The sequence below is a fragment of the Opisthorchis viverrini genome (assembly GCF_000715545.1).
Source record: "Opisthorchis viverrini unplaced genomic scaffold opera_v5_359, whole genome shotgun sequence".
Taxonomy (NCBI): Eukaryota; Metazoa; Platyhelminthes; class Trematoda; order Opisthorchiida; family Opisthorchiidae; genus Opisthorchis; species Opisthorchis viverrini.
In genome coordinates this window covers 68554-95881 of record NW_008752021.1, presented here as the reverse complement: position 1 = coordinate 95881, position 27328 = coordinate 68554, and the positions used below count along the sequence as shown (strand labels likewise).

The following is a 27328-nucleotide window of genomic DNA, read 5'->3' as shown; positions in this document are numbered from 1 at the left end:
GTCATTAGCGATTATGACTTATCCAACGACTGTGTGCCCAACTGGTGTCCTCCCTAATAATACCATGCACAGGACGTAGACTTGTTGGTCCCTCCAAAGTACGAGCATAGAGAAAGTTCACTTTGTTTCGGTTTTCGAAATTGTTAATTGTATGAGAATAATTAACCGTCCCCTTTGGAATTGTCTGATTTAGCCAGTAAATCCACGCTGTCTTTCAACATGGTGTCGCTGTGACGTACTACGCCAGTTCATATCTTACATTGGTTATGCATGTCTTGGATGGTTATTTCTCCCTTTCTTTTTTGTGACAAATATTCACGGTAAGAAAAACAAGGGGAATTTTTCATCCGCGCCACCTGTTTTATGAAAACTGTCTACTTGAGTTCACACGTCTGTCGGAAAATTTTAGGCGACCAGTCGGCAGCACAGGTGTTTGCGTTCGATGCACAGATTGAACTTACTTTCGCACTTGCGTGCCTGAATGGGCGACAAAAATCGTCAGCATTTTTCCAGTGTCCTGATTACCGCCCCAGAAAAACTGGAGCAGCTTGTTTCTTATTATCACCGCGGCTTCTCCGGTATGAGTCGGCGCTGAAAACTCGCAAGATTTCGCGTGCATTACTCAGCTTCGAAGTACCAGGAATATCCCTGCAGAGCTTCCTTCTATGGGGATTGGCTCTGATTCCAAAACAATTCAGCGTATTTGATTGCACTGTGTGCAACATGCTTGAGTAGCTGTCGCAGTACATAAACGGGGCGATTGGCCAGTGTTTTTAGCTTTTCAACGTGTCACTTTGGTTTTAGGTGATGTATTTCACTCTGTGTTTCTACTCGGTGTCAAATGCAGATTTTATGACCTAATGATTATCGATTTCTAAGTTTCTCTGGCGTTAATCACGTTGAACTGTGCAGGCATCACTCACCAGATGCATGTGTGTGAAGCCTGGGACTTCCCATGCAGGGCTCCAGTTATCACCCTACCGAGTAAACACTATTCTGAATAGTTTACTTCACCCGGGAGCGTTGTAGGATTCATCCAAAATAGCACATTCGGGCAAATTGTGGGGAGCTTGACTCATCGTCTGTGTAATCGACATTCGGCCGAGTGGGCTGTCTCAGAATTCAGATAAATGCGTCTTGAAGGGGGGTTTTCCTGGAGATGGGTGTTCTGGCCTCCCTGGGACAGCCTCTCCTCAGGAGGAGGAAATTAATAGATTATGGTTGACGGGAGTTTTCCCAGAAGAGTGTCGCCCTTCCGAAGGGTTCATTTTTGTGTTTCCTTCCGCGAAATTCGGTTTCTCGTGCAAGCGTATGGAATTCTTCCTAAGGAATTGTGAATCTTCCATGTCTCAGGTACCGTCGGGTTTCATGTAATCCGTGATTTCGGATACGTTACGTCTATGTCACGGTTGTAAGCCTTGGCCCTTACGAGTGGAGACTGGCTACTACACTTTTGTAAAATAAATTGACTTGTCTATATGGCTGTTGAGCACTACATTTCTATTCTGGGGATGGTCGTTTTGATGAATTCATAACGGCTCTTCAGAGAAATTTGCAAGTTATTCATCCTTTGATACACCCCACAGCGCATCGTTTCAGATACAACACACGTATTTCATGAAAATAACACAGCTTTCGAACAACACTTCCCTACTATTGAATGTCCAAAACTCAACGTCAGTTAACTGATATATAACGGTTGTAAACGTGCCTAAGTAACATGATGCAATACAAGGAGGTCTCTTCGATGGGCCGTTTTCTCTTTCGAGTGGCGATCTATAGGAACTGAATGTTTCGCCTGCTACATACTTCTGATGGACAGATATTTAAGAATCCTCTTATGAGCTATAAATCGTAACTATTTTGCTCAGGAATCTCACAATCCACAAGAAACATCAGAGAAACCTCCACTTGCAAAGTTATCTCGTGTGATTGAATGATAGTGGTTATATACCTTGTTCAGATGCAAGTTTTCCGTACCTCCTATCGTGACCGAATTTGTAGTGTTCGACTACTAACTGAAAGGTTGCATATCCGAAATTACCTGACAATTTGTTAGTTGTGTGCTTCGTAATAAAGAGTAAACGTTTGTATAGAGCTTTTCAGCCTTCCGACACTCATGGATTTTACTTACGGGATGAAAAACGAAACCCAAGAATAATTTTGCTACTTAGAAATCATCCATTGTCTAGTTTTTCGTAGAATTTAATTAGCTTCAAGTAATCCAGCCAGATTATCGGGCCTTTAAAACACCGAATTCTCCGTATTGCACTGTATTCTGAGGAACTCTCCTCCCATGTGAACTAAAAAATGACAACTGGCTTTCTGCTGACCTTGCCACTGTTTCCAGCACTCCTTTTTGTGGGGTTTTTGAGAGGTCAACATAAATAGCATCGGATCACCGAAACAAACATTCTAGAACTCCAAAAAACTGGATTTTTATTATTACTCTTGCCACAGGGTGAGCTAACTTGGCGTATAGCAATACGCATGGAATTCACGTCAGCGTCACCTGCAATATGGCCCGAAACATTACAGATAAAAAAGTGTATTGCTGAGTTGTTTCAGCGGGTTTGGTAATTGTTTCAGCGAGGTTTGGTAAACAATCGGTGTTTAACAAACCTCTCTGAAACGATGACTACCCAATCGGTCCCAAACATTTTCCAATTACTGCCCCATTCCGGATTATGCAACCATGTCTTCGGATTACCTTGAACAGGCGCGACCCATCTCCGTCACAGCGTTGCTTTCTAATCGTCGGACAATATAGGGCTGCGTGGCCACGTGGAACGCACAAACGCAGTCTCTCTCCTCACACCTAATTGCGACAGGTCCGCAATATTCCAGTGCAACCTGAACGGATCTATGAACGGCTCTTTTGTTGTTTGAAAGTTGAAGGGAATGTGTTTGATATTGAAGAGGATGGAATGGCTAATTGAGCTGGAGGTTAAGCATCCTCAGTCGATAGAATAATTGTCCTGTAGGTGAGTGGTTGGATGTCCGTGTCCTCCATCAGGCGTGTCTTTTCAGTCTTATCTCGAAAATTGACGGACACTGTTTACGACGGCCTAGCGAGTTTGTCCATTCCACACGTCAAGAACAAAACAGATCAGTGTGATTTTTGACAGTTGAGAATAATGAGACTTGTAAGGGTTAATTCCTGGATGGTGTTCTAAAATTCCTATCTTTTCCGGTTTTTCGAGTCAGTGTGAGACCAGGTGAAGAACACCAATATTCTCATATCAGTTATCGCGTTATCTTAATAAACACGGAGTTTTCTAGCACAAACTTTGATCCCTATTTAATGGATAGACTAGTGTATCATTCTGTTGTTCACCTTTCATAACAATATTCGCCAGATGCTCCCATCTTGGTCCCCGGACAAGCATCTAGTTGGTTCCGATTCTGGATGATTGACTATTCAAAATTAACCTTCACATTGTTTCAGCAAGTTAAAAAGTCCACTAAAGCGTAGAAACATAAATGCAAATGAGTGTATTTTGTTAATTTCGTACAATTTGGGTTCAAACAGGACATAATGTTGACGGAAACTCTAGAACTGCGCTTACCTGGTGAGCCCCAAGATTGAGCAAGACCGGTTGTGGGCTGTCGAAGAGTTTTCAGCAATCTCATGAGTAGTGTATTAACAGCCAGCCCTTAATATCCACCTGAAGCCTCAATCCACTTGAACGCTCAACGCCGTCAAGGGAATCCTAATCCATATGCTGAAATCCCATCATCAGCATCGAATAAAGCTGTTGGATTCAATATAACAGTTATCCGAAACCAGTTTGTAGTGTGAAATGAACTACTCGTACGGAGAAGAGAAACGGTATTTGGTTGTACGATTTCCGAACAATTTTCTCGTGCTTACGCATGCAGAACGGGATTCACTCTCCTATCTCGTAGGAGAACTGTGAATTGGCGTGTCTCCTCTTGATTGCTCGTGGTAACAACCTGCCCCGCTCTTGTTCAAGACTGTAGGCCGTAAAGAAGTCTCCGGATATTAAACTACACGTCATGTTACATATAAGCAGTCAAAATGACCACCTTGATCAAATATACATTTTCATCAACAGGTGGATTGTCATTTCTTCTTAATCCTATTTTTAAGTTTCCGTTGTCAATGTCATCACAATAAATTTTTCCCAGGTCAGAATATCATTATATATGCCTATTCGGGGGTAAGACGGGAACATGTGAACTAAGTTATACCTGGTCATGCACAACGAACGCAGTCAGACCTCGCAATAGACACCGAATCGTACACTAGAAAAGTGCACCTCTGTATGGCAGAAATTCCAATCTTTCTACCTCTGATCAGATTAACGTTTAAGACCATCCAATATGTCCGATTTTCGTTCTAAATGGCTTCTATTGATGCACTCATTTTCATACCAGTTTGTTTTTCACGGGAGACTCGCCTGAATCACAACTTAGTCTTTCGTTTATGAAGTTGTTCTGTGCTTCAAAAAGGGCGAAACTGGCTGTGAGCTGTACAAGAGTTCTCAGCAATCTTATGAGTAGTGTGTTACTTCTATACAAGGCTTCTGATAAGTTTGAGAATATTCCGAATTTCCGATCAACCACGTTTAGTTCACATCCAATTCCAAAAACGGTTCGGAGTGCCCCGTACATGAATGAATGGGTTGGCTATCATTAGAAATTTGGTTGCTTCATTTTTCTACATGACTGTTTCTGACTTAATTTGGACCTCAATCAGCTCACCATGAGCTAATTGCCAGACTAGTCTATCGCTAACTGGACTAATTCAGTATCCGATGGAACAGCAAGGCGATCCGTCGGGCAAATGTGTAGCGCCCGGCGCTGTACTGGACGATTGTCCTTACTCGAACCAGTGCTGCTCAGAAAATTGGTGCACTGTCGGATACTGCCAACTGATTAGTGAGAGAAATCTTTCCACTTCGTAGTCATTACCCTACTTCATCCAATGGACCCATGCTGTGTACCGTTCATCACCATGTCCTTCGTTCACTGGACTGGTTATCATATGTAGCAATTCATACTGGGCTTCTTTGATCAGTGCGCCCCCGCCATGATTCCATTTCTGTCAACCTCGCGTAACTTCGTTCTGCTGCATATATCCGCATAACAAAAAATCCTATCTCTGACGCATGTACCAGTGTCGAGTTGGCTGCTTTCTGATGCATAGGGTATTAACAACCTCGCCGTCTGGCGATATTATATCTTAGTGAGCAACAAACTGATGTGACGGTAATTTGGTGCGGTGATGAATCGCCGTGTATTTTGAATTAATTGACTGTGTTGAATTTCTCGGGTCCCAGTGACAGTATGATATTTCACCCTGGATTACACGATCGTAGTTCATATCCATCACCTGTCAACACGACGAATTTGTTTCACCGAACCGCAAAAGCCGTTTTGTAGGGACACTCACGAATCTACCACAAACCTCTGTTTTTCTTGTTTAGTTGTATTGCGACGGTCGTTTGGAGTTTTTCACCATGCTAATTCGCCATATTATTCTGAGTAGCGAGGATCCATTGTTTCCTGGACGTAGAACACCACTTATAAGGCTGTTTAAAACTCTTCGACAACCCACCACCGGTTTCGCCCTTCTTCTGGATCATCAAGTAGACACAGTCCGCGAGTTTCTCTCAACTTTCCGTTCTATTTGAACGCAAACTGGGCAGGTTTCGACAAATATTCTCATTTGCACACGACTTTAGCTTTCACAGCAGACTCAACTGAATCCCGCTGAATCTCTTATTTGTGATGGTCCGCTGTTGTTGTTGTTATTCTGGTTCATCGTAATCGGTGAGCGGTTTCTTCACAAGCAGCAGGTACCGCAGCTGATCTGAAATGTGCTGTGGTTAAATCGAACTTGAGCATACTAGCGCGCGAGGCCTTCATATGACCTCGAAAAACGGCCTCTGAAATACTCAGCGATACAAAAGCGCGGAAGCTTTCATCCCACAATGCAACAGTAAGGATGTACTTTGATATCTGTCAACCGATGCCTTGCCAAGCTGCATCATTCTTAGTGGACCCACTCAATACAACTTGCGTGTGATGCAGTGTGGCTATAGAATGATACCATTTCCATTTTATCTAAATGGCCGGTCAGATTTCAAATAAGGCCACCAATGCCTTTATAACCTAGGCTAAAAATCTCATCCGAAAGCAGCTATCGGTTTGGTGGAGTTGAGGTAATTTTGCTCGATTGACCGTCTTACTTGCTTCAGTGCGTTTCTAAATTCCACTTGACTAAGTAACTATAGATCGGGCAATTCGGTTTCGGTTTCAAGATTCTGAAAGACACTTTGTGTATGTACGCAAGAACGGAGATCACGTATCCGCAATCTGATAACTGCTGACATTTACACTAGCTGTCGTGAAGCAACTTCGTTTCTTCTTCGTCTCTTTACTTTGCTGGTAACAGTCCATAGATGATCTTGACGGAAGTCGGTCAGCACCTGCATGTGATCCCGGTTAATTTGTTTTTGAAATATTGATCATCCAGGATAAACTAGACAAAGGACGGTATTGGTGCACATGGTGTCCATTGCACATTTCATTCGGAGCCGCATCAACTACTTCTGTCACAGTTGTGGCTTTCAGTACATAGCAAGAGGGGATAGCAGCACTTAATTGGCCGCTAACAAAAAAAAATCATAAAGCGCATCTGGTCCCATAATTTAGTAGGCTAAATGAAGGCAGAGCGAGTGTCAGTTTGGATCGCCAGATGTTCAAGCAAGACCAGATTATGGGTTGTCAAATTAAAGGCGAGTAGAGTACGGGTTGCGTGTCAGAGTATTCGACGTCAGTGCAATGTCGCTGGGATTAATTTGGATAATGAGTGTAATCGTGGGAGAGATTGTCGTTGGCATGTGAAACGTCCAAGAAGCTAGAGCACAGTACACGAACGAGGCGATAAAAAACAATTCCAGGTTCTTACCATCCACTTCTAGCCATGTAATAAATGATTCCGTCTTCAGATTATGATAGCTTCTACAAAGTTCATGTTACATGCGAAACGTGGTTTGTGGATTAATGTGAATGTACCCAGATCTCTGCAGGGGTGCCCTGATGACAGTTTGAGAGCGCAAGTCCAATGACCATCGCAAAACAAGTTCAGAAATGCGAATGGCTTTGTGCGGCTTGCGTATCTGGATCAGCATATACATTTGGAACCTTAGCTAACGTTGGGTTTCTGTACTCGTGACACAAGTCTTGTAGCATTATATGTTCGGGTGACGGCAGTCTTCTACCTCTGATTACGGAAGAGTGGCTGTCACAAAAATGTTAACAGGATCACATGGCACAGTTAAAACGACAGTGGTTGTGGGCCCAATTTCTCCATACTTCCCTGTAACTCGAACAGTGTACCATTTCCAGACCAACGTTTGGTTCAACTGGCCTCGATACGTTCTGTTGAAATCGGAGCGTGACCCTTAAAGTGGGATGCCACATTTCCTCGTGGTAAACACTCCTGAAAGTCGAACTCTCACTCCGCCTTTGTAGTAATACCCCCAAAGAGATACTTGATTATTTTTTCTCCGCCAACCGTAACACTCAGATTTCTCTTCAACGTTTCTAAATTTTCTGCCACTCTGCTGTAGCTGTCTGATTGAGTTACAAGTAACAAAAATATCACCGGCATACATTGCATCAATTGTGGTATTTTGAATCACCTCTACCGTAGGTTGTTCTAGGTAATCCACAAAGATGCCTTCCAGAACAGCGGACTTTCCACTGCGAATCCATCAATCTCTCCATAGTACTGATTAGTGAACAGGAACTGGAAGTTGGTAGTGCTTGGCTTCAGCAGCCTGCTCAGGTTTGAAACCAGTAGATTGAGACACGAACTTTGAATAGTAGCAAAACAAGTGGTAAAATGAACAACTTCCGTTATTGTGACATTCGTAGAGAGTTACCATCACTTTGTCATGTACATTTTGGTCCATGAATTGCGTTTTGTCCCTTACTTGATAATGTGACGCGTGACCCGTACTCACTTCCCCTTCAAGTTTCCATCCCACAATCTTGTTTTGTTTGAACACCTGGTGATTTGATTTTCCTTTGAACTATGAACAGCACAGGATTTCGTGTTTTTTTTGTTGCCACGCCACAAGTCCGACAGAAACAGCCTATGGAGTTCCGAATGAAATGTACTGGGCATCCTGGGAACTGTCATTGTCCTTTGGCTTTATATGTTTTCCCTGCCCTTGTAGTCATCTGGGTTACCGATACTAAGTAACAAAATTCCTGTTTATGTATCTTTTTCTAAATAGAGCTAATCCTCGCATGGGGCTTGAGTGCCTTCATTCTGTTCGAGTCTTCATTGTTTCAGAAAGTTAGCATCAGCTGCATTAGATGGACACGTGGGCCTTTCAGGTCTAACGCCACCTCTGCCTATATTCCCTTCGAACTGATTATGCGAAACGCTGAGATTTGTTTCGAGATGCTTACCGAATTCGGAGTTTGTTCTGCTAATCTTTGGATCACAGGCGGCCGTTGTACATCATCTTTACGTAAAAAGCCTCAAATTATAGGCTTTTTTGCCTCAGTAAATTCCAATTGAGCATTCACCACAAACTCCGTCACGCGAACAAAAAACAGGTTCTTAAAATCCCTGTCGTAGTGTAGAAAATGGAATGTTCCATTTTCCTCGGCTACTAGTGATTCACCACGCTTGCTAACCTAGTTTTCGACACTTCATATAACGGCGTTTTCTCCTCTCACTGATGTGACCCCCATCCCATTTCAATCGTTGCTTGGGTGATTTGCTATTTCCTCTACCCTTAATTTCACAACTTGGGTTTTTGTTAGCCGACCGATCCGTAAGAAGAACTATTGTTCTTTGTGCACCACCTGAGTCCACTTTAATCGGCTCTCTTTGTCCTTCCTTGACCGGGTCATCAACCTTTGATGTGAAATGCACTGGATATGATTCTCTCTATTTTCTGCTTCTGTGTATGCATGCACGCGTTTTGCATGTTTGATTAGCTATCAGAAGCGCCGGGTTTTTTTTTTGAATTCTCACCGTTTGCTTTGGTGTTAAGAGTTCAACCTTAAACTAGTTGCGATCACTCTGGATAAGGACTCCACTGTTTACGGGTGGGAGGATTGTCACAGTGTATTAATCGCCCAGGCATTTGTTTTATTTCCTATTGTTTGTAGTCCGTTTTTAAACCGTAAGCAATGCGCTCATGATGCGTGTCGTTTCTACGCCACGGTTACTTCAACACAATGAGATTTCTCACGTAGCCTTAAGATTTATAAGCGCATGATCGGTCCTGATACTCCAGTCGTGTTTCCTTGGCTGATCTCTTCATCAGTGGTCTAATCGGATGTCACCCGCATGTAGTGCTTCTCACTTACATAAACCGAATACCGTAGTATTCTGATATCAGTTCACGATTTATCCATCACTTTTCATTTAGCGCAGTGTATCAGTGTACATCTGACCAAAAGCTGCAACATCGACGTGGTAGTCGGGTTTCGGTCTTACAATGATCAACAGGCTACAATGATCGAACGATCGTTCCTTTAAAACAAACAAATCTCAACAACCTAGGGTACGTCGTAGCTGTAGGTATCAGTGGCCTAGCACTGGTTTGGGTCTGAATCGCACTGAACACACGGACACGGAGAAAGCAGGACATCAGAGTTGGGTGATGATAAATGACCATTCATCCTGAAAGAGTACTTGTTTTATAGCCTAGGCGGACAAAAGTTCTCAAATGGTCCCTAATAAGACTGGTTGCATAGAAAATATGTCTCAAATCCTTTTGGACAAGGTAAAATATTCTACAATGGATGCACGTATATCCGACTGTGTAAGGTAGCTAAAACACAAAGGTCACATTACCAAGAAAAAGGTACGACCGACAAGTACGATGAACGCCTTGCATGTACGGGCTACGGGAGATTCGCAAACTGAGTCGCTGTTTGCCTTCCATTCTTGACATTGCAGCTGTGCACGCAAAGCCTACGCGCCGCCTTCGAGTTGGTCTCATGTATACACACTTTCCAAGTTGCATCCTCTTTTAATTGTTTGAAGTGCTGGAATCTATTTATGACTGTCCGATAATCCCGTGTTAGCTTACTCTTAACCGCTGACGATTTAAAAGGATTGTATTCGCTATACACGTTCACTATCCAATTTTCGTTCACCAATTCTTGGTACATAGTAGCGTTGAGGCGAGATACCTTAGTGATTAGAGCGCGAATTTACTGACTGGAAGGTTCGTGGTTCGAATCCGACCTCTGTCCCCTGTGTACGCCTGGGCAACCTGACAATATCCCAGCGCTCGTACGTGGCAGTTAGATACCGAAAGGGTGCTACAGCTGAACGATTTTTTACACAGTGGTGTTGGCTCTTCATTTGGCCCCAGTCTAGCGGACACTTTCATGGGTGAGGTTGAACAAGCTGTTGGCGTTCTACCGTTGATGTTGGTATTTCAACCGTGACTCAGCCGGATCGATGAGATCCCCGAAAGCTTCAAGTCGGCACATTCTTCACTTAGATTCATTGCGAGGGGTGAATTTAGTGACAGTTCCCACTTTATTGTTGCGTCGTGAAATAGAGGTCCGGACTGAAAAAACTCCTTTTGGTTAGTACACAAGCTTCCATAGTTTCGTTGACATGAGGTACAAACGAACTCTTGTTGGGTGTCTGTCAAACATGATCCACCAGTTCTACGAGCGCGATACCCTTGTGGAAGGATTAAGGTTAGTTACGAGGTATTGGTCTAGATTGGCTATCCGGAGAAGTGGGAACGAACTCAGAAACAGTTGGCGATAGGGCTCCGAGAGCTATCACGTCACCTAGCACTTAACGCAACACAATTCAGGGTCCGGTTCACTAGCACGCATCTGAGGAACACTGAAAGGTGGATTTCCGGCCCAGGATTCTTCAGTGTTAATCTATTTTGTTTAAGTTTTATTTTGCAAACTGTGTTGGCCGTACGATTTTGCATTTATCCCAGAGAATTTACCGTTCTACATTAGAACCGGAGGAGTCAGACACATGAATTGCAATTGCAATTGCAGACTACCCGATCGGTACGAGCTATCGGATCAACCCACTCCAATCATTTAATGTAATTTAGTCGCGATTGATCGTTCACAAGGTTATCCGAAAAGATGCAAAATCATCGACCGGACACCCAGCTATCTCTACTTGAAAGAGATTGAAAGACTCGTTTGTGTGCCAGCGGTTTCACTCTTTATTCCCTCTTCCTTGTAAACTTTCGGATGAGGTTTTATCCAAAGCACTGCTCGCAACCGTTGTCCTCCGAATCCAAGCAAGCCTTTTCGCTGAATTACGTGTATACTTACACATGTTTGTTGAATGATGACCTTTCGTTCCATGTGCACTAGTTCGTTCCTCTTAACCATATATAAAACACTTCAAGAATCCTCAACTGCTTGCTTCCCATTTCATCAGTTCAATGTTGTGTTGTCTTAGGCTGCAGGAACTCTGTACCAGCTGAAATAAGCATGAGTTCCAAGCCTTGTGGAGACATATTAGAGAGCTATTTCATCCACCAAATGTAAGAGGATATCTCATCTTCTTCCTAATTTTTAACTCCAGAATTTACATTTCAGGCTCAGAATCGTTGTCTTGGCGACTAATAAGTATTTTGTTCTTGTTCCACACTCCCCATCTTACGGCAAACTTCTTTCGCGAATAGAGGCTAGCGTAATTTCTGTTTGATGGGATTGTTTCTTTATGGGAGAAAGTAACTGATAATGCAGTTTTGGTCCTATGCATCGGAGAGACAAAAATCCGCATTTTTCTAACATTTTGTATACATGTGCTCGTATGCCTGACCTCGTCCGGGTTGTGTACTACAGGTATTCACAAATCTTGCCAAATCGTTAATTACGTGACGTAATTGTTTGTTTCCCTATTCCTCAGACTGATTCATTACCCTTCCGGTGACTGTTCAAGTTTCAAGACTGAACTATTCTATTTTATACAAAATCGATTCTATATCAATCGTTTTTCTATGGTCGATCTGTTCACATTCATTTCTGAGCTTGTTGTTGAAAATCTGTCCCACTTTGAACTGAGCAACATTTTTCCCGTTTAATTTGTCCGATAGCACACTACCCTTTCTATGCCATCCTGTCTTGCTAAGTGCCCAATGTTCAATATAGCCCTGAGCCTTTCTTTAATTCTCCTCACGATTTACTGATAATTTCTTATAGAATCACGGTCTACCTATCTATATTGTCTGCCCACGTCTAATTCAATATATTGTTCACTGCCTAATTGCGACTACTGAACAAACGCAAGTGAAGTTCGTAGAATTCGGTTTCACCGCAATTATTACTGACCGTCCGTCGGTGAATTAGACTACACGTTACCTGTCAGATAGGGCACCTAGATCGTGCGTTTAGGCTAATTACCCGATTCCTTTCTTTGAGATCATGCCCTTAGCATAGGATAGTACGTAACATATTTTACTATGGTGAGCTCCTGTCATCCAGCTCATTACGAGCAAGTAATCATCACAGCTAAAGTCGAATAAGAACCACAAGACAAGGTGAGTTCTAACGAACGCACATAATCGTGGCTTTGGCATCCGTCTTCTGCTGGTCAACTGAGGATACTTTTGTTTCCTCATGATAACTTTGCTTGTATCAGCAACCATACTTTATTTTCCTGCTTTCTACGTCACCTTACTTTCTCTCTGCCTTTCTCTGCTAGCTTCCAAACACCTCGTTACATTTATCCCAACCATCCACACAGTCCTGGCATTTCTACGCTGAACCTGAGCAGGGTAACGGCTCGGACAGTACACCATCCACGCGAGTTCCGGAGAAGCCTTCGAACACGACCGATGGGTCAGTCAGTACTTTGCAAAATTTCAACGCATACTTAGTTTTTTGTTGTCGAATGACTGCTACTCGATGGACCGATCTCTGCAGTTTTCAAGTTTACTTCCAATGTGTGCCAGTTGAACAACCGAACATGACTTGAGGGTGTTTGGTTGAGTGCTGTGAATCGTTCTGTTAGGCAGTCAGGTCATCGGATGCCCAGCATCCCATTCGTTTCTCCAACAGCTGGACATGTCCGATGAGGAGTGTGGGGAAACAAATCATGTGAAAACCAGAACAATCAATCAACTATAGATCTATTCCGCCGATGGTCCAGCACCCCCAAACCGCCTCGAACAATGATCTCATGGTAACCCAACTAAATCAGGTCACCAAGGTGTAAGGTTCTAGTAGAGCATAAGGCTGATGGAAACTCTGGGACTGCGCCTACCTGATGAGCCCCAAGAAGGGCGAAACCGGTCGTGGGTTGTCGAAGAGTTTTCAGTAACCTTGTGAGTAGTCTCCTTTATGAAAAAAAGGTGTAAGGTTCTTTATGCACGCACATCCCTCAGTCCGTTGACACTAATCTTGAACGAAATCTGGAGGAAGTGGATTTTTTGTCTCAGAATATCAGTTGGCCAACTAGCAGGCATGGTGGCATGGTCACTTACTGTCTGTGGGCTTTCCGCAATCAGCTGACCTGAAAACTCCATCTCGAGCTACGTGAGAAAATGCAGAGAATCAAGTGAAGTGCTTCTCTGGATCCCTTCAACTTTACTGTCTGATTGCTGAATGCTACCATCTTTATCGCTCAATATTGGCGTCTTTTTAGTACCTATGTGCCATATAGCTCTTAGAATATACAGGAACTGAGTTGCCACCTAAATCGCCTCGGCCTGTCAGTGGTTGGACTTTCGTATCCAGCGAGCTCTCCACCGTCACCTCGAGCTTCCACCTAGCACACCATACTCTCTACTGATCAGTCTCCAAGAAGTGTCAATCTTCACTCAGTCAAGCTTCGTGGGATTCTAATGCACCATTGGCTCTCGTGGTTGTCTATCTTTTGATTTGGGTTGCAACCGCTGTTACTGGTAGTTTGAGTTCAGGCTTTAGTCAGTTTTTTAGGTAGACAACCTGATCATCGACCACAGCACTCTTTTGCCCTTCACACTGACACAAATGTGCACCACAACGTTGAAGAAATCTTCATCTTATGACACGGCAATGGTGTGCTTCCTAGAAACACTGAAACTAGTCTAAGTACCCGCCCGCCCTGACGATTTGTCATTCTCGAGTTTGAATGAGTCATTTGTATCCAATCTTAGCCTTGATGAGAAGACACACACCAACAAGACAGTTTGAATTATCAGTTTCATAGCAAACATTCAGGTTATTGAATGTAAGAAAGCCCACACAAAGGATTCCAAGTCAACTCAAAACACCTAGGACCTTTCACTGAATGCTTTTGTTAAACAGGACTGCCAAACAGACCGTGAAAGTTTTAATTGAAGGTGTATTTCAGAAGGAAACTATACTAATCAGAACCATTCAAATGTTCTTGTCGTCTCTGCCGTATCACGAACTCCCCACATGCAGTGCTCCAGGATAGAGTATTTATTGTTGGTATACTCAATGTTCGCACAGTTGGGATCTGGTATCTCTTTCAGTGTTTGCCACTGATTCATAGGGAATATTTGTTACAATCTGACCAGCTGTGCCCTCCCCCCATCAGTAGTACAGCCTGTGAATTCATACTGTTTATGCCTGGCTGACGTAATCCCGTACCTAGGTGTCATCGCTCCCAGAACTTTAGATAACACGCGTAATGTGCTGCAATATGCCTTTCTACCTCCGCGAATTAACAGCCGTTGTCTCGAATGAGGGGCAGGGGTCGTCTTTTTACGAAAACCATAAATGCGGCGAGCCACTCGACCTAGATTGATGAACTCGGTTTATTACTCCGCCACGTGATTTGTTAGGTATGTAAAGCGGCAGCTTTTTGTTAGCTTTGGCGAAAAGATCAGTGTAAACACAACTAAAGCACAATCCTAGCTGGTATGAACTTCAGTCACAAATTCATGATTGTGAATACCACTCAACCATCAGTCAAACTGATAAGTCAAGTCAATCAATTTAGGAGTAAATTCCCATGAGCATTACACTGGAGATTGAAGTTCACGTTTGCTTCCCCACGATGTATCAAATAATACCATTTTTGTTGTTCAATAAAGAGTACAATCTCTTCGAAACCGTTACCTAATGTCTGCAGTGCACTGGCTAACTAACCAACTGTCGCAGAATTCAAAGTTCCCTCTGGATTTGTATCCTAACCTTTTGAGAGTAATGTAACTGTGATTTCGTCAATCTGTCTGCTTCCTTTGAAGTCGGATTTGTTCGATTTTTCTGTTCCACTTCCTCTAATCAGCCCAGCTGAACGTCATCATTGACACCAATTTCTTTCCGCACTTCAGTTGTCGTCTGATCGAAACACGCAATCCTACAAAATAGTTTAGTGAACTGTTAAAGAACAGAATGGAAACCACGGTCATGCGACTAGCAGTTTCATCCACATACTAATGTGGATTCAATTCTCATTGTACAATTACTTACTTACTTAGTTGCAGGTCAGGGTAAAGCAAGGACGTAAATATTTCACTTTCAAGCCACTTTGAGGGTACTTGCTAGTTTTCTAATTAATTTTGGTAGATATATTGCGTTCTGTACTTCAGTTAAAGCAAAGTCACAGAAACCAATACGGTGTCTGAACGAAGCCACCTTCTGGAAACCCCTTTTTCTTTGAAGCTAATTATTAATTTCATAGTTTGTTTTTCTAAACTGGACACCATATGTAACAGTGAGCCACACACTCTCTTGACTGCCCTACCCCGCTTTGGTAAAGCACGCGGTCTTGTTCTTTCCAACGATCTTGAGCTAGTTCTGTGGTGAAGGCGGGAACTTTCTGACCGGTAGGTCCATGGTTCGAATCCAACCCTGGCATCTCGACCGCTCCTGTCTAGTCTTGGGCAATGTGGCAGTATCTCAGCCATTCTGCTTCCTTGGGGTGAATCTATTACTTGGAGAATGCATGTCAAAAAAACGAACCGCTAGTCTGATCTGTTTGCCTGCATTTAAGAGAAGACCTCACCCAGACAATTGGGAAGAGTCGATGATTGTGCCCGTTTTCAAAAAACGGGGCTCGGAATGTGTGTGATAACCACAGGGGATCAGTCTTACTGCGAGACTGCTGCGGTCACTTCAACGGCGGCTCCTCAAACACTGATTCGAGGTACGCAAGCGAGGATTCGACCTGGTAGGGGTTGCGTTGACCAAATCTCCACACCCTGTCAGGTGCTAGAACAACGTCATACGTGCAAACGATCCACAATTTTGGTGTTCTTGCATTTCCAAGACTCATTCGACCCTGTCGACAGGTCTGTTCTCCTTGGTACGCTTATCCAGTAAGGAATGCTCCGGAAGTTTGTGAACATAATAATCTCTTCGTATTCTCAGACTTCCTCACTAGTGCGAGCATACGGGGAGCCTTCCAAAAGCTTCCGTACACAGGGAGGTGATCGTCAGGGGTGTTCACTCTCTGCGCTCCTATTTAATTTCGCGATCGATGAGATAATGGGACGAACGCTGAAGGGTCTTCAAAACCCCGTTGTTCAAGTAGGCTCTGACGGAAACCTTGTCGATCTGGAATATGCAGATAATATCGTCCTCGTTTTCGAAGAGAAGACGGCGCATGCGTTTTTGGATGAACTGATCAAAGTCATCCTGTCCTTTGGTAGGCACTTTTCACCCACAATGTGTGAAGTTACGCTCGTGGACATGCCACACACAACCATCGTTTGCTCAAGAGAGTGCTATTTTCTGTGCCCGTTTCATAATGGCAGAAGCAGAGAGGTGATCAAACCTTGAGCTGGCACAGGGATGTGAAAGAGAGTACGGAAGGTTTGGGTGCTGGGTTCAACTGGTCTTCCAAGATGGGGACTGTGTGATCCCTATTGCGCCTGGTTGAAGGCGCTACAAAATATGCTGCTAATCTATGTCAGTGGCGTTCTTGTTGTCAGTTTCTATCCCGATTGCCTGAATGAATGTCAGGAGGTGTAGGCACCTCGGAATGACTGTAGTAAGCCAACACTCAGTCCACTTCCCCGTTCATCTTTATTCTTTTCTTCACAATAAAGCCTTCAACTAAATCACGGCAGCGGAGCATCTGTGTTGAACACTGATGTCGTGCTGCCGATGATGGTTATGCCAGTGATAATTAACCTTAATTTGGAGTCATCCAGTTGTCGTGATTTCCAATAGGCAGTCAGTGTGACTGCTTCACTGTGCCTGGTCGGAGACACTACAAGGTATGGCTGCCGACCGATGTCAGTGGCGTTCTTGTTGTCAGTTTCTATCCAGATTGCCTGAGTGAATGTCTGGAGGTGTAGGCACCTCGGAATGATTGTGTTAAGCTAGCACTAAGTCCCTCCCCCATCCACCTTTATTCTTTTCTTTACAATAAGGCTTTCAAATAAGTCATGGTTGTACGGCAGTGAAGTATCGGTGTTGAACACTGACGTCATGCTGTCGATGATGATGATAATGATGTAACTTTTAACTGCATGCGTACCGTTGATTTGCGTCTGTGATTCAGTATTTATTCGAACCGCGATAATTTGTAGGAGATGTGGATGAGTCCAACACTAGGTCTATCCTTGTTCCATTGTCGCGTTTTATTTGGCATTTTTGATACCAACTTTGTTCCAACCCGGTCTAATAATGATGGTTTATTTGCTGTTGGGTAACATATACGTTCCCTTGGCATGCAATGTTTCGCACTGTTTTTGTTTAAAGTTTCGTCGAAGAGTACTTACGGATTATGATGATAATTTCGTATCTAAATGTAAAAGATAAAAATAAGTCGCTCAGCTGTAGCACCCTTTCGGTGCCTAACTGCCATGCCGCCCGAAGGTTGCACGAGGGCTGGGATACTGCCAGGTTGCCCAAACATAGACAGGGGAGTCAAGAGGCAGAGGTCGGGTTCGAACTACGAACCTTCTGGTCAGTAAATGCGCGCTCTAACCACTTGGGCCATCTGACTGCAGGATCTTTGTCATCAAGTGCAGCGATCCTTCCGTACTCACGGGAAACGGCCGAATTCGGGATGATCTTGTTTGGAGGTAGCCACTTTTATCAATCATTCCCACAAGCATAACTATACGTGTTGCCTTCTGACATTCCGAGTCTGGTGAATAGTACGCTCTCTTTTAACTGTAAGGCCGCTACCTGGTCGAGGCCACCGTTATCACTCAGAAATACTTGTTAAAGCAAAAGATAGGAAACTGAATTCTTAAACGGCTGCTCCTCTATAAACGCTGGGAGGAAGAACACGACAAGTTCGCTCCTGCTTCCAGTTTTGTACTTGATCTAGCTTCACATATTTTTACCGAAGTCACGTTTCCAGTGCATGATAAAGTCACTGTTGTATTTTGCGCGGTGGCCGAGCTATTGGTTACGCCTGCACTGAGCCTGCCAGACTACGTGATAGGGAGAAGACAGAGAACTGCGGACACGGCTGTATTGCCAGGACAAAGCATACAGAGCGTCTGCGTAAATATATAGGATGACTAATAGGCCAAATATGGTCGTTCACTTGTTCGCTCCATACAGCCAATGGTGGTGTTCCGGTCGTGAACAATCTCAGGCCCACTACGCTGGTCGTGTGTTGCTAGGCCGTGTTTGGTTAGGAGCCGCCGACTCACCTACTTTCCCGACGTGTCGAACCGATGATGACCTTGGGGATGCGTCACTCTGCGCACATGTGCGTTTTCTTTTCTGGGCGTGCCCTGACGCATACTGAGAGAGCATTATTGCAACAACATGTTCTTCGATTGGCAGTAGCTTACACGGTGTAATTTGCACATAGGCTGCAATCGTGATTTGTTCCTGAACTGTACCCAAATTGTTTGAGCATTGATCACTGATAGCTTCCGGTGGACTGAACTACCCGGTCTTCCTACTTTACAGCCAATGGCACTATCAATTATCGGTTAACCCTGTACGCCATGATAAGAATTTCGGCAGAATTGACAGTGGGCTTGAAACGTGAACAAAGAAGCACGTGCCCAAGAACTTCGTACCATGTCAGCTTATCCTAACCCAAAGCCGACCGAACCAGGGTCAAGTCGTCAATCGCTAGACGTTTACTAGACACAGGTCACACAGTTGGACTCAGCCCACCGCCCCGGGGTCTTAGCGCAGAGCAAGCGGTCACGGGGATTAAAGCTCCTTGGCGCCATATTAGACCTAAAGATCAATCGGATAATTACTTGGTTTTATTGATCGGTAACGTTGTTTTTAGAATTTTGTAAGTTTTATAAGCTGCGTCGGATTATGTGCCTTGTGTTATTTCATATGTTGTAGTTTTACGCGTTGACCGATCAGTCATTCAGGCGTCTTTTTGATTTTCATGGAACACGAAAATACGGTTTACCTCCCCAAGAGGCCCGGCAACACTGATATCTTTACAGAAGGACTTGATCGTACTACTACTTCTCAAGCGGATCCTTGTTATTATCTCAGTGGTAAACCCCCTTGAAGTGACCAGTTTTATTCACTCCTTTAAAGTGACCTACCCAGAATGACACCATTGAATCTTCAACTGGCAATCAGAAGTAAGGTACGGTTTTTTGTGTAAATTCTTCCTAAGTATCGTCAATATGTGCTTCATTGCTGACATTCTAGAATTTACCGGAACGTCAAGGTGGACGTAATATAGCGTTATCGGCTGAATTGTGACAGTTTCGGAAAGTTTTCTTCTTACGTCCATATTTTTGAAACATGTATACGGGTAAAGTGATGAGGATTGGCATACAATTTGAAGGCGTTTATGTGGGGTCATGTCTAAAGTCGTTATAAAATGTTAGCGACCTACACTCATTTGCAAACAAATTCGGTTTTGCGGGAGACACCTGGGACCCAGCTGAGCCTCTCGTTTATGATGTTTTTAAGCAACCGAATGTGCTGCCTCAGGTCGCCTCATGTTTCATTTGGTACGATATTCGAGATATCGCGGAAACTCGAGGACTGCGCGTATCTGATGGGTCCCAAGAAAGACGAAACCGGTCCTGGGCTTTCGAAGAGTTTTCAGCAACTTTATGAGTATTGTATTACGTCGTTGAATGTTATTCCGGGACACGAGGTTTGCCTCTTCATCGTTTTTAGGAGGTCTTCACGTCGGCGGCACACGTAGAATGGCTTTTAATAAGATTTGGGAAGTTGTCCCTATTGATGTGTCGATTCCAATCCAAGTCTAATGGAACCGTACCGTAGTGGTCTCTGCGGTAATTTATCGAAGGGTGGTCACTTTATTCGCTGTGTACTAAACAAGTCGTTATTAGAAGCTACTTTTCACCTTGTCCGATCCTGCAGACTTGCAAAACTTGCAAGTCACTGTGTGGGATCGAAGTTCGTGCTTCTAGCTATCACGGATGTCTTCCTTCTTCTATATTACTCTTAAGTGCTTAACCAACAAGGTTAACGTTTCTTTGTCTCCTCGCGACACTTATGTGGAAAAATCAGTGACCAAGTTCGAATGCTGTGCACCCTTGGACTGGAGATCCCCCAGTGAGATTGCGGTTCTTCCTGTGCGGACTTGATTAACCAGGCAGTTTCTGAGTTTTCGTGCTTCCCATATGTTATATGGTGGCTTTGCGACGAGAAGGGGCCACGGACAAACAATCTGATCAGTTTACCCATTTTTGGCTTGTTTTTTTTTACTGTTGAACTAGTAAGATACTCCTAACCTCCGCTATTTGATGGTAATACTTCCCAGTCCGGTTAACCACTTGTCGCTGTCTCGAGGTAAAACGCACATTGGTTCATTGATTGTACTGCTGCCTAGTGATTGACAATTGGATGCCTTTTTTATTGCCAACGGGATAACCCCTAAATTCACCGCACTCCGGCTTTCTATTTTCTGCTTCCATGTTGCCTGTCTTTTCAATGCCTCATATCTACTTCAACCGTTCTGATCCCATTTTGTTTAGCAAAGCCACTGCCGTTAAACGGAAAGGTCTAATGGCCCTTCACAGTTCATCTGGGGAAATGAGTGGGCCGACATTGAAATTATCGACCTTCCATACGATCTTTGGGAACGAGACATCTCATGGGACGGTCATTACCACAAGTGGAGATGACGCATTCTGCGAGACCGTGCAACTTCTCAATCTTCCAAGTCTTCCTCCTGGACGTCTACCGAAAGATGCTGTTTTCAGCATCCCATTGGATGTAAGCATTCGCTACTCTTCGAGTTGATCTTACTGAATTATGAATTTCGCGCGCATTTCATACTACTGCGATATGTATAAGTAACTGATGAAAAACATTGACGTTTGATGTTTGCAACTGCAGTGAGCACATGCGTCAGCCGAACTTTGTGTGCATGTTCAAGGACACCGCACACCTTAAGTAGTTTGACTGGGTGTGAGGGACGCAGTGACTGCCAATTCTCACTAGCTGGGTTATAGGCACGCAAAAAATCACAGCTTTCAGCTTGAGGTGACCTGTAAATGGGTGTGATTCGACAGTTACCTGACTTGGGGTGTTTGTCCGGTACAGGCTACGGCCCCATGATACAACCTACCGAATCAGCGTCTACCGACACCGTTTCTTATGGTGCAGACGAACAGCTGCACCACTTGTAACTTTCCGAAGAGAGTGCGAACATTTCGATCGCCCTGGATGTGTCTGTCTGGCCGAGTGCGTGAGTTTTGAGAACACCGAAAGTAAAGCTGTAATTAAAGTACTTACTTACAGGCTTCACTTACAGGACGAAATCTCTAAGAGATATTACCAGCTCTCTTCACACCACCATTAGTCTATAAGTAGCTCAGATGTTTCACAAGATGTGTGAAACCTGCATCTGAAATTCGTCACTCAAGGAACCAGTCAATACGTGATCACGCGGTGTGGTAAGTGAAGGATGAGTGACGCAATAAGTGTGAGTTATTCACAACGCTGATCAGCCACTTGTGACCAAACAGTTAAATGTTCCAACTACTGTCCGGGAGTTCGTGAGTTCGGGTTACGTGAGGTATGTACTGCTGATGCTTCCCAACGTGGATGAAGCTGATTTAATTTACTTCCAAGCTTTTCGGCGTAGATTGGTTTCACTTATTCCTTTTGACTTTCATAGATCTTTGCATTATCTCGCATCGTTGTATGGTAGTGAAGTACTGTGAACGATGCTTGTCAGCCTACCACGTTACCAGTAGCATGGATCAGGCTAACAACATCCGACTCCCATCAAACAATTTCTACTTCTTTGATTCCAGCTCATTTACGGTGGTGCTGAGGAAATGTGTTGGGAAATGCATCGCGCCATGCGGCTGGGTAACTTTTGGCCCCCCTTCAAATCAGAAACGCAGAACGGGACTTCCCAGGACTGGGATGAAGAGGAACAACATATTTTACAGGAGATCGAATCAATAACGAAACAGCAAGAGGGAGACACAGGATCCAAGGTGTTCCAGTCGGAGCAGACAAATATCGGGTCGAGTATGTGCTGTTCTCACAACCTGTTCTCCGCTGTAACTCATCACAGTTTTTTGGCATATGTGTAAACGTTTGTGGAACGCTCAGTCCGCAGTTGTGTGTTCCCTTCTTTTGGGTTGTTGACAGTCACTGGTTCATTACTGGACTAATCAGCGATTAAAACGGTAGGAGAGAACATGGATCAATCAGGGACATATATTGCCATGTCTTCTGCAGCCGTCTGTCCACAAAGGATGCCCAATAAGTCTTTCTGTGAGTGATGACGGACTGAGTGTAACTACTGTTAGTTGATCAGGTGGCTGTTTATCTGTTCGCTGAGCTTAGCAATTGACTTGCAGATGTTTCTTCGCCATTCGAGGAAACATCTTCGGTAAGCTGTAGGATGGGTGGGTGTAACTATGGCATTCATTCTATGAACTGGGACCGTGTGTTGAGAGAGATCTTTCTTTCACCTCTGATGCTAGGTATAGCCCACTTCTGTTAGGTATCAACTGCAAATGGTCTCCTTTAGATCGTTTTCACATCATGTTCTTCTATTCTCCTTCCAGATCGTGTTTCACTCATTAAAGCCCTTGAAACAATCGCACTCCGATAGAGGAATTCACCGTCCTCGACCATATTCCACACAGTGTTTTCCCGCTTCAATTTGTATTTTCCTATTCACCCTCATTCACCTGTTCTCAGAACAAGCTCACGTACGTTTTCATTTGATTGGTTGGTGTAAAAAAAGAGGGCTGGGCTGTGGGTAACTGGCAATAGTCTGAGCAGACTGCAACTGATAATTATATCATTGACCCACGTATCTTGTGACAACGACCACTTGATTCTTGTTGTTCATCTGTCTTGACGCTCCATTCGTCTACGCCTCTCAGGTTGCTTTTCTCGGTCTTGCAGACATCCTTAACTGCTTTTCGGATGGCAGTGTAACCATCTCTCGGTTAAACGGAACATAGCGCCATTGGTCCTTCAATCACTGAAACCACATCACGTGGTCTCGTACTGACTGGCCCCTTGAATGCTTATTTCTCGGCTGAGATTGGTTTCACTAACCGTATGGGATCTTTATTGGAAATCACCACATCCCTTCACGCCACCATCACGCCATAAGTAGATCAGAGGAAGGACAGTTTCACACGAGTGAAACTTTTATGCGAAAAGTCATCATTGGATGATCCGGTCAATACGTGATCACGTTGCTCTGGTTGAAGAATGAACGACGCTGTATACTATCTGACTGCGAGCTATATTCATTGTTTATCGGCTTCTCGTGGCCGAACGGCCAAATGTCGAACGAATGACTGGAAGGGTGCACTTCCGAAGGTCTCTGAGTTTCACACTACTGATAATTCCCAATAAGGATGAGACAGCTTTTCGACTTTGAAGCACAGCCTAACCTCACCGACAGGACGAAATTTCCATTGAAAATTACTAAATCACCTCATACCATTAGACAATACTTTGTCTGCGTCAACTAACTTGTTGTAAGAAGAGGTCTCGGATTTACTCCGATCCTATCGTTGAGTGAGAAGAACGATAGTGGCGAGCTAAGCGAGCTCTCTGTGTTCAAACCTTTTGCCTAATACACTATAAATTTACATGATGCTAGAAATCACGCGCGGAGGTTATGTGGAAATCACAACCACATACTCGAATAAAAGAGGTGGGTTGAATGAGAGGCACACGGGTCAATGGGTCAAGCAAGTGACATCACTGTCAGACAAGTTTGTGGAGCCCCATTATTCGCAGGCCAGCGCAAGTTCAGATGTTGTGCAAGTTTCTCTTAGACACAAAGTTGTGGGTCGTATTACCGGATTTCATTCATGTCTGCGATCGATAGTACCCTGGATAGTATAGACAGCGATCGGTTCAGGGTTATACGACATCGAATGCGAACGTATACAACATGACTGGTTCCGGTCATGTGATACAATTACACTTGTACCCGGTTTCTTCCAACTATCGTTCACGGACTCGGATTCGTATTCTATCCGACGGACACGTCATACGGTCAACGTATGGTACCTGACACGAGCGTCAAACTTGGCACACAGAAACCGGTGGTAGAACTTGATGATTCGTGCTCCAAACAAAACCTCATAGTTGAACTGGAACTGAAACTCAAATGCAGATCAGCGGCCAAGCTGTCAACAAGATGTCTAGGCTTACGTGAACGAGAGTCACCTTTAATGTAAGTTTCACGTAAACGCGCTTCTTCCCAGTAAACACTGTTTAGTTTTGTGCTTCGCATACTGCACGGTTTTGATTACGTTCCGTACAGGATATCTATGCTCTAAGAATGTGCTTAGACGTAATACACTACTCATAAGGTTGCTGAAAACCCTTGGACAGCTCACGACCGGTTTTGTCCTTCTTGGGGCTCATCAGGTAGGCGCAAACTATGAGTTTCCATCAACCTTGTGTTCTACTTGAACCCTAATTGCACAGACTTCGAAAAATACACTCATTTGCATATCAGTTTTGTTTTGACGGAGACTCACCTGGAACTCAGCTGAATCTCTGGTTTTCCTAAGCAACTGGATGTCCTGCACCAAGTCGACTTGTGTCAGTTGGTACGATATTCGAGATATCGCAATGCATTATATAGACGTAACATGTTACTCATAGGATTGCTGAAAACTCTTGGATAACCTTGATCGGATTTTCCCTTGCCAGGGCTCATCAGGTAGGCGCAGTCCCCGAGCTTAAGAAAATCTTGAACGACAGACCCAGCTGAGTTACAGATGAGTCTCTCGTCAAAACCGTATATGCACTTGAGTGTGTCTGTGGAGAACTTTTATTCCTCTTGCAAGCAGTTGGAAGAGCATATCTTCATTGCTGCCTTAGGCAGACATGTAAGCAAGTTGCACTTGTGTTGCAACAGAACGAATTCATATATTAGGATGCCCAGGTTTGCCTTATGTGGTTCTATATTTCCGTCGGTCTTCTTTCGAATCGAAGAAACTTTAATTTACTTCCTGTACTGGCTCGTAAACAAGTGTGATATTAGTATGAACTAAGTCGAAACTGCTCAACACATCTTTTTCGTCGGCCAGAACGGAAATATCACCCACGTTGCGGATATGTACTGCAAACTGCGCAATCAGTGCGCCTAGTTTTGGAGTCTCAAGTTTCGTTGTTGGTGCACCAAAAAGCTAAGCCTTCCCTCACGTCAACATTCAGGCAGTTTACGATACCGAAGTTTGGTGCATTTATCGGTGTAACTGGGCGGCTAATATAAACGAGGGTGGGAAGTTGCATGAGCGGCTACTGGCGTTGATTGTTTGTCCTAATGTTCAGTCCATTCGGTGAATCCCGAAGCCCATTTAGCACAGAGACTATAAATCATAAACAGAGAGCTGGCCTCCATACAGGATACCCAGTGATTCCCGTTATGCCTTCGATATCGCATCTCACTGGTTTCTTTTTTAGACGCTTGACCAAAGTCCTCCTCTGGTGGTACCTCTTGCTCAGCGTCCGGCTCATCACTTCTCTTACCCTGATGAACCTTCGGTCACTTAAAATGAACAACGTTGCCTTAGGTCGAGCTGATTTTAAATCATCTTATTATATAGAATGCCTCCCTGACAACATTCCACTGCGTATGCCATGCTTCCATTCTAGTTAGAGTCTCGATGGGATTTTTAGATCGTCTGCGTTGATGCCGAGTCAAAAAATACCCTGAGCAATAGCAGAGTTTCAGATGTGCCATGCCCTTTATCACCTGATGGGTGTGGTCCTATCGATTATCTGCAGACTCGAATGTCATCGCGTTCAAGCCCGGACTCGGATAATAGGTGTAGGTTTCGTCGGAAGAAGTGAATTCTGATCTGGGTCTTCTCAGCCCGTATGTAACTTCTCCGTTACCTAGCTCGGTTGTTTGGCTGACTGAGGTGTTCTGTTTTTGGAATTCAATAGATCCCTTTTGGGTCACTAAAACGTGGTGTTTATGGTATATGAGGCTGATCGAGTTGAACAAGCTGTATTGGTAGAGTGCGGTAACACTGATAAAGGCATAAGACACGATAATTGCCCATCCAAAGAACGCGGTAGCTTGCTGATCAAAAGGGCCATAACGTTTACGTAGGATTAACGTTCCATCCTCAGTTTCACCTTACAGAAGAAGTCCCAGTTTGACGTTGTGATGATGCTCAGGCCTAGTTGTATTCCCAACTAACCGCACCTGGCGTTTTCACGTTTCCAACACAATCATCGTAGGAGCGTGCTGCCCGTACTTGCCATCCACTTGTAAACCAATCAGCCAGTGGGTAGCAGTGAGAGTTTTCCCGGAACGAGGGCTGATGCATTTGGTCCCCGCTGGAAGATCACCCAATGGGCGTAATTCCCCATTTCACTCTCAACTTGTCTTAGGATTGTTGCATCTGTCTACACAGTTTAGATATTTTTAATAGCAGCTCAGTCCAGGTCATCACTACAACTTTCTCGCAACGCCGGTCTCGAACTGCATTGTAATGCAACTACCAGTACGAGGCTGACTGGTCTCACTTGCACTCTTTCTGTCTGCAGTGTATCTCAAGATGGCTGCTGAATTATGAATTTTAATCAGCTAATCACCGGAGTAGCACGTTGTTCAAGGTTAAGGTAACTACCACTTCGTGTCTCATCTTGCTCGGTTACAGGTCCGAAACAAGGCGGCTAGTATGTAGTGGTTAACGGCCCTATGGAGTCTCTAGTGAACAGAACAAATTACTAACGTAAGCAAGTCACAAGGAGAAAAATCCAAGTAAATCTTGACTCAGTTCAAAATAGGAGATTCCTTATTCCGTTGAAACACCACACCAAGAATAGTTCTATCTTCCTGGTATTCCAGATCTCCGGTGATCGAAATAATAATCCACAAGTGTGAATATATTAGTCCAGTGTTTGTAGCTGAAATGTTTGTTCACGTTTATTGTTAGTAGCAGTCAATTATAGTCAACCGGTGGTCACAACAACAGTCACTCAG

At 44.0% G+C, this 27328-nt stretch overlaps 1 protein-coding gene across 1 annotated transcript in view; it reads left to right on the top strand.

The window, feature by feature from the left end:
* The window catches only part of T265_10402 (hypothetical protein), a gene marked incomplete at both ends in the record, with an annotated part of 76942 nt that extends 53882 nt beyond the window's left edge, over positions 1–23060 (top strand). Inside the window, 5 exons of the mRNA XM_009176768.1 lie at positions 12707–12847; positions 16327–16603; positions 20864–21099; positions 22146–22368; positions 22914–23060. Coding sequence (XP_009175032.1) covers positions 12707–12847; positions 16327–16603; positions 20864–21099; positions 22146–22368; positions 22914–22960 — 924 coding nt within the window. The remainder of the gene's footprint in view (positions 1–12706; positions 12848–16326; positions 16604–20863; positions 21100–22145; positions 22369–22913) is intronic.
* Positions 23061–27328: the final 4268 nt, after the last annotated feature.